Source organism: Pteropus alecto, unplaced genomic scaffold (assembly GCF_000325575.1).
Source record: "Pteropus alecto unplaced genomic scaffold, ASM32557v1 scaffold103, whole genome shotgun sequence".
Taxonomy (NCBI): Eukaryota; Metazoa; Chordata; class Mammalia; order Chiroptera; family Pteropodidae; genus Pteropus; species Pteropus alecto.
This window is the reverse complement of record NW_006436288.1, coordinates 245,938-254,179: the sequence shown is the minus strand read 5'-3', so window position 1 is coordinate 254,179 and position 8,242 is coordinate 245,938. Positions and strand designations below refer to the sequence as shown.

Genomic DNA, 8,242 nt, shown 5'->3' with positions numbered 1-8,242 from the left:
GCAGGACAAAAATGAGACACATATAAGCATCTGTTTAAATGAGGAGAGGAAGTGATAAAGCAGCTCCATTCTGATGCTTAATAGGCATGTTAGACTCAATATGGCCCAAACGGCCCTCCTGCTATCACCCGGTCTTTCGCATCTTAGAGAAGCCGACTCACTGCCAAGGCCCCACACCTTGCAGTCATCCAATTCACAGGCAAATGCTATTGGCTCTACCTTCCAAATGTATCCAGAATCCGACCACTTTCACCAGCTCTGCTGCCACCACTTTAGTCCCAGCCACCACCATCTCTCACCTGGATTACTATTATTGGTCCCTAACTGGTTTCCCAGCTTCCACCCTTGTTCCCCGAAAGTCTATTCTCAACATACCAGCCAGAGGGATCCATTTGAAACAAGCCACTCCTCTGCTCATAATTTACATGATGTCTCTCCCTTGCTCAAAATTCCCCAGTGGCTTCTCATCTCGCTCAGAGCTAATGCCAAAGTCCTTCAAATGACCTTTTGGGCCCCACATAATCTGACTCCTGTCTGAACCTGTCCCCTTCTATCCTTCCCCTTTCTCATTCTGCTCTAGCCACACTGATCTCCTCGCTATTTCTCAAACATGTCAGTCACATTGCTACCTCGGGGCCTTTGTACTTGCTGTTTCTTTAGCTGGAGTATACTTCTCCTAAAGATCCTCACTTCCTTCAAGTCTTCCCTAGACATTTCATAGAAAACTACAAATTTTTGCTCTCTGACTCCTCCTTCTACTTTCTTATTTTTTCCCTTAGCATTTACCACTCACAGGATCAAAGGAGATGCATATTTTTAAAAATTTCAAATGTAATTGTTATTCTCTGGAAAACTATCTAAATGAAGCAACTCTTATTATCCTTAAAGTTATTTTATCTTGACATCCAGTTTCTGTATAATATGCTTTCAACAATCTTTTGTTATGGTTCTATAGGTAGAGTCCTAATTAAATATATTTGATATTTACGAGAATCTAAGGTAGCAGTGAAGGAACTGTTCTGATATTCCTCTATCGCCAGTGCTTCGAGCAGTTTCTGACACATTGTAGGTAGGCACTTAAAAATAGTTTTGAATGAATGAGAAGCTAGGCCCTGTGAAGCAGAGATGGTACAACACAATGGTTAAGAGTGTGGCCCTCGAGTCAGGCTTCCTGGGTTTGAACCTTGGCTCCCCTACTTACTAGCTGTGAGATCTAAGGCAAGGTACCTATCTTCCTGTGCCTTAGTTTCCTCAACGGTGAAATTGAGATAGTGACAGGAGCTACATCAGGGAGTTATGAGCATTCGGTATGTCGAGACATGTGCTAGCACTTAGAACAATGGCCGGCATAGATTTAGCACTTGATAAATGTTAGCCATTGTTATGAAGGGCCTTGTCTGCTTACAGTAAGGAGTTCAGACTTTATCCTACGGCTCCTTGGAATCACTGAACAATTTTAAACAAGGGAGTACACAATCAGATATTGTTTTTGGAAGGGTCGCTCCAGCTGCAGAGTGGAGAAATAATTAGAACAGGGCAAGACTGGTACAAGGAGATCAGTGAGAAGGCTGTTGTAGAAATAGAGATGACAGATATTGTTAGCCCGACCTAACGCAGAGGGCTGGGGGAAAGGAGGAGCTCAAGAATTATAGAGGTAGCATAGACAAAACTTGGAGATTAACTCAACATAGAGAGAGTAGTCAATAACAAAATTCAGGCTTGTGATCCCTGCAACTAGATAACTAGATGGTGGTGCCCATCTATCCCACACACAGAGGAAACAAAATTCAGGCTTGTGATCCCTGCAACTAGATAGGTACTTACCTATCTGCTGAGGAGAAAATACATTCGGTTTTGTTTAAGATGAAGTGAGTATGAGAGAGCTAGGTGAAGGGGCAATTGTATACATGCATCTGGTATTTAAAAGAAAGATCTAGGCTAGATAGAAAAGATATTTGGGAGTCATCATCATACTGGTGATTGTTGAAGCCAATGGAGATGAGATTTAAGGGAAACGTTTAAGAAGCAAGCCGTTTAAAAAAGGTACACCTTTGAGGGATGGGGCAGCAGGAGACAAACCACGGGAGAGTGCTATCTTGCAAGTCAGGACAGAGTGAGTCTCAGGAAGTAGTGGGACACGTCACGTGCTATAGTCAAGATAAGGAGGCGCAAGTCACGTCCACTGGATTGAGCATCCGGTGATTCTAGTCAGAACGGAGGTGTGATGGGGGTAGAAACCAGATCACGGCGGGTCGATTCATTAATGCGAGGTGAGAAAATGAGAGGTTTGTGTGGATAACTCTTTCAAAAACTTGGCTGTGAAGGAAAAAAGAGATGAGGTGGTCATGAAGGACGTAGAATCCAGGCAGTTTTCTTTTAAGGTGGAAGGAACTATGTGCAAATGAAAAAGAAGCTGAGTGTCAAGAAGCAGGGAGATAACCAATTGGGGAGGCTGGGGTACAGGAGCCTGGGCTCAGGGTTAGGGTCCCATGTGCAGTGCAGGAAAGACCTCATGCACTGTGGCTGGAGGGGGCAGTGGGCTTGGGCAAGTATGCAGGTAAGCTGAGAGTGCTGACTGATGCCTGTGAAGGAGGAAGGGGTGGGGTGGAGGAGGAAGGGGTGGGGTGGCAGATTAGAAAACATGGCGCCCGACCACGGTAACAGCTACAGGGAATAGAAGGGTGCTGGTTAGGGGCTCTAAGGCCTGAAGAGCAGTGTACAGCTGAGAGATGTATAGCGAACACAGCAAAAACCAACCAATTCTCTTATGGAAATGCAGACTGTAGGCTCAGAGATACCAAGCTCCACACTGTACCTGGTATAAAACCCAAACCACAAAAACTATTCAGTGAGAATACAGTGTTCCCAGAGAAATGTTCCTTAAGAATCATTCCCACTGCTCCTTTGGTTAATAACCTCCAAGGCTCCCCACCGAAGGCATACAAAATAAAATCACTCTTTTAAAGAAGAATTCAATACCCTAACCTGACCCCCTGTGATCCCCTAAGACTTTCTGCCTGAAACTCCCTATACCAGCCCTGGTCCGGGCACTCCCAGGATGCCTTTGCTCACTAGCTTGCTATCCAAGGCTCCCCACCGAAGGCATACAAAATAAAATCACTCTTTTAAAGAAGAATTCAATACCCTAACCTGACTCTTTCCATGAAGCCTTCTTTCTTCCTATCTTCTTGCTTCTGGAGGACTCTGAAGCTGGATATAGAATTTCCAGGAGCTGTGTTAAATTTGATTTGTCCATGCCTAAGCCTTTCCCCCCACTAGGTAATAAGCCCCGGATGTAAGCCTATTTGTGTTTGAATTGGCGTCCCACTATGGAACACACCTTGGTGGTGTTTATGACCTTGAGCTGGCAGCGTGGCAGGCCAAGGTGTGCTGTTTACAGCCACGGAATGAGCAAGAAGATTTCTTGACAAGTAATCAAGTAATAACGATTTGTGTATTACAGCTGAATATACCCTGTAAGTGTTGTCTTTCTGGCTCAAAAAACACAATATTGGTTGAGCAGGCATTGAGCTTATCAGTGGGGTTTGGTCCTTGGAGTTACAATATTAGACCAGTATGTACGACATTTTGACCCCCCATCATGTGACTTATTTATTGGCTCTTCTTCTTTTCTATGTTTTCATTGTTTGGCATTTTAGAGACATTTTCCTTTCTGATATACTTCACCATTAACTCCTATTTCTTCAGTTTCCATAAAACAGTATAGCAGATGTAGAAGCATCACACACACAAGGTCTCTTGTTTGCTTCTAAGAGAATAATTACTGAAAGAATATTAACTTCTGGCATTTGAAGGAAAAACATAAATTGAGACTTTACTATATACCTGTTCCTTTGAAGATACTATCTGTTTGATCCTCACAAAAGCTCTGGCAGGTGGAGATTACTGTTCTCATTTTCCAGCTGAGAAAAGCAGACACGGGCGGAGGGGTCTATAACGGTGAAGATCCTGGGTCTATAACGGTGGAACGAACACTCACAGCCCAGTCTGTCTGACTCCAAAGTTCAGATCTCTAAGGCCCCCAGTGTCACAGCACATCACTAGATAGTTCTAAAGGCTGAAGAGGACAGGCCCTCCACCCACTCTGAGGACGGTAATGGCACATACTATTGCTGGCTTAGGACTTCGAACATCTGAATTCCAAGTGGGCTGTGAGTCCAATGGAAGGATGGAAAGAAATTGGCGGCTGGTCAAAGTTTCCATTTGCTACATTGAAATATCAAAAAAAAAAAAAAAGGACAGTTTAATTTGAGTGACTTAGTGCTATCAAATTGTCAACGGTAGTGTGGACCCTCTAGCCAACTCCAGCCCTTTATTACTCAGCCCCCAGCTGTGTGTGCCCCACCACCCTTTGGCTTAGACCGAGAAAGATGGCTGACTGCAGGCACAAGGAGGAAGGTGATAGGGAGGCCATGACGATTTCTGATTGCCTGCTCACTAGTCTCTTCAAAATTTGAGACCTCTCCTCTCTCTAATAAAAACTAAAAGGGTGAGGTAGCTGAGCACCAAGTTTGAGGCAGTGATCTTTTTAAAACATAAAGCTGTGCGACTGCTTTGCTTAACCATTTTCAGAAGCTTCCCAGGGCCTCCTGCCTAACTCGCCATGTCGCCCTCTGGCTGACCTGGCTCCAACCACACGGACATGCTTGCAATTCCCAGAGGCATTGTGTTCTCTAGCCTTTGCACAGGCCGCCCCCTCTGCCTGGGATAGGCTGCTTCTGTTTTCTGTCTGGTGAACCATGCATGCTGTAAAATATGCTAAGATTCCTCAGGGGTCACCTTCTTTGTGGTGTCTTTTCGTATTCTGCCATCCCAGGAAGGACTGGACATGTCATCCTCAGGGGTGGTGAATAGTGCCCCTCCCCTCCAAAAAAGCAATGGAATTTCCTTTTGCATCTTTTTTGAGTTTCAAACTCTACGATCTTAGGTTCCAGGTATTTCCACTATACCTAACATAGTGTTCTCTGCCCCCAAATTAATTTATTTGCAGTGTCGCCTAGATGTCTTTTTCTTTTGAGCCAAAGCACGGGAAATGGAGACATGATCCTATATCTGGCAACACAGGGCTTTCAAGTACTTTATCTCACTTGGCCTTCACAACAGCCAGGTGGGTCAGTGGTGCAAACCTTACTGTTCTTATTTCCAGCTGAGCAACCAGAAAGAAAGGAGGCTAAATGGCTTGCTCAACATTGTTCAACTAGTTTGAGGCAGGGCTGGGATTAGAATGGAGGTCTTCTGGCTCTTGGTCCAGGGTTCACCTAACTGAATTCTGGAAGTAAAGGTGGCCTTGTGGGTCAGTGTCCTGTAACGTCCTCTCCATACTCATCTACCTGCTTACAACAGGGCCATGGGGGGCCAGTCACCTTAAAGGGTCACCACATTCCATCAGGGAATGAAGGCATAAGGAACTAGAAACCTTGTGCTTTAGTCCTGGTTTTGTCGCCTGCCTTGTTTGGAGAGGACTTAGCCAAAGCACTCACTGTCTTTGAGCCTGTTTTCTCATGTGTAATGTGGGAGTAACTATTTCTATCATGCCCACCTCACAGCACTGCTGCGAGATCAAATGAAGCAATCACTATCCTGATTGATAAGTAGACATCCACTGACTGATAAGTCCAAAGCACTCACTGTCTTTGAGCCTGTTTTCTCATCTGTAATGTGGGATTAACTATTTCTATCATGCCCATCTCGCAGCAGTGCTCAAATGAAGCAATCCCTACCCTGATTGATAAGTAGACATCCATTGACTGATAAGCAGACATCTGATTTTTGGTAAGCTTTGACTTCTCCAGCCCAGTGTGTGACAGACCATAGAAGAGTGGAATATGTCCTTATCTGTTGTTTTAGGTCCTCTGTTTCCTTTTTCTTTAGCTCTTGTTGGGCTCCGGCTCCTAGCTTTCTGAGCTTAACCTGCAGAAGCAGCACTGAGGTCCCCGCCCCTGGACCATGGCTCCCCTGGAAGGCAGTGTGCACCACGCTTCCTAGAGAAGAGCTTGATGCAAGGCAGAGGCAGTCGGGGAGGGGGCATCGTGCTCACATTTCTTGCCCTGGGTGCATTTTGTCTTAACTCCTTTCCTAGATGCTTACGAAATTCTAATTTCTTGGTTAAAGTCTCCTCATTGTGCATTGTCTTTAGTTTTCTATAAGGTTTCCTTCCAGGAAAATGATACAAAGCCCATCTCACGAAGCCTGAGAGAGAGTGGCAGAGCTCAAGAAGGAGAGCCATCGACCTGAGCCATGTGAGGTGAATGCTAAACTACTGTCTGTCTCTGAACGATGGTGTCAAACCCTGGCACGACCCAGAAAGCTACGTAACGTTGGGCTAAGATCTGAAAGAGTAACAGTGGGGAGTGCCTGGGGTGATGATGTGTCCCATACTTTGGTGATCATATTAGGATATTTCATATCTGCTGTATCTGCTCCAAAAAAGAAATTTTGTGTCCCATTCATGTTTGAGATTTAATCTCTGTATTTGAGTTTGGAACCAAATATCGAAATTATTGTTTTACAATGCCAAGAACAACAACAACAAAACATTTAAATTGGTAGTGCCCTGGAAAATCATGGTGGACATACACTTGGACTTCTCTAAAAAGGATTTAAATATAATAAAATAGACACAACATTAAAAACGTCTATTGAATCCAATTTAATCTTTTTTTGATTCCTGAGTGGGTAATTCAGGATCTTACAGAAGTCCAGGGTCACCATTATAAACATCAGCTGTCATTGTACTGGTGAAATAGATAATGTGCCAGTTAATAATAGCTTTAAAATTCACAGAAAATCAGATAATAGGGGTTTTACTGTAACTGGGATCATGATGGTTAAGAGAATCAATGCATTTTCCAAAAGAGCCTAAATCATTTCTAGGAAATAATTCATGCTCCGTGAGAATAGGGCAGAATTTACAAGGAAGTGCTTTATACTCCTTGGAAGAATAATGCTATGTGGTTGTAAGCTGTTCTTCATCATTTTTATTTTGCAGGTGTATTTCTTTGCATCATTGTTGTTCTTAATCCTGTGCCTGAGGCCCTATGCCTCAACTATACAGGCTCTTCTTAAATGGAGTGGAAGATATCTCCAGCCTTTCCTAAATCCGAGGAATGACAAGCAACTCTGGAGGGGCATGTCACAAGAAGAAATCTTTTCAAGGCCATGTTCAGAAGGACCCTTTGCTTAAAGGAATTGGAGCTGGGAGTATGGTTCTTAGATAAGAAAGGCGAGAGAAGAGGGAGGGAGAGAGAAAGAAAGGAAGAGAAAAAGAGGAAGAAAGGAAAAAGGAAAGAAGGATGGAGGGAAGGATGGAAGAAAGAGGCAATAAAGGAGAGAGGGAGGGAGGGGAATAGAGAGAGGGAGAGAGTCAGGGTCATAGCACACACCATTTAGCCACCAAGGACAGAGTTTCTGCACTGTTTCATTAGAACATGAAACCTATTCTGTTGCCTATGAGTCCACTGTGAGCCCAAAAGAAGTTAGTTCACTTCCTTAGCATCTGGGGTCCCATAATTCTGAGTCATGGCCACATTAACTCTGCTACTGAAAAAGCAAGAGCTTGGCAGCACAACCAGACCCACGGCTGACAGTGCCTGGCACTATCAGGCAGGAAAGCAGGTTTCTGTCAAATGCAGGGCAGCAGGATGGTGTGCCTTCAGGGGTGAACTGTGAGGGGAGGAGACGTTCTCTTCAATACCTATTACTTTCTCTTTAGAATTTAATTCTTCCCAATTGGGGAGGATGTATTAATGACTTCCTGTATCTCTTCTGAAACAATAGACTCCGCACCCTGAGAGAGGGCAGGTTACCCATGGCCTAGCTGAGGGGCTGCTCAGCAAAAGGAAGCAGGTCACACTGGCGAACGCAGAGCCCCGTACCCACAGGCTCCCAGTCAGGCTTCCTGGGGCCTCCTGATGTCGGGGAGCCCTGCCGCTTGCTCGCTGGCTCGGGTGGCAGGAAATCACTACGCTATGAGGATAAAGACCCACTGGGGTCCCTGTGCAGCTTTAGGGCAGATTTCTATTTCCCCGTGTGGTGGGGAAGCAGATTCCAAGCTGCATTCAAACACAATACAGTCCCCAGCGATGAAGAAATGAAACCCTTTAAATCTTCCGTCCCTCACGTTGTACTCTCCCCTGCTGCTTTCAGGCTCACAGAAGCCTTTTGTTAGAGTCGAGAATGTGTACTTAATAGAGAAAGCGTGGTTTTGTGGTTGCTGTGAAAG

General features: G+C 44.7%; 1 protein-coding gene across 4 annotated transcripts in view; it reads right to left on the bottom strand.

Annotated features, from left to right (window-relative positions):
• Nucleotides 1-8,242, bottom strand: part of ETV6 (ETS variant 6) — a 217,738-nt gene that overhangs the window by 66,378 nt on the left and 143,118 nt on the right. Inside the window, exons 2-3 of one of the 4 annotated variants that reach the window (XM_025047431.1) lie at nucleotides 4,129-4,227; nucleotides 3,847-3,923 (exon numbers count right to left, since the gene is read on the bottom strand). The exons of the other annotated variants lie outside the window; for them this stretch is intronic. Coding sequence (XP_024903199.1) covers nucleotides 3,847-3,923; nucleotides 4,129-4,154 — 103 coding nt within the window. The 5' untranslated portion in view covers nucleotides 4,155-4,227. The remainder of the gene's footprint in view (nucleotides 1-3,846; nucleotides 3,924-4,128; nucleotides 4,228-8,242) is intronic. 4 annotated transcript variants of the gene reach the window in all.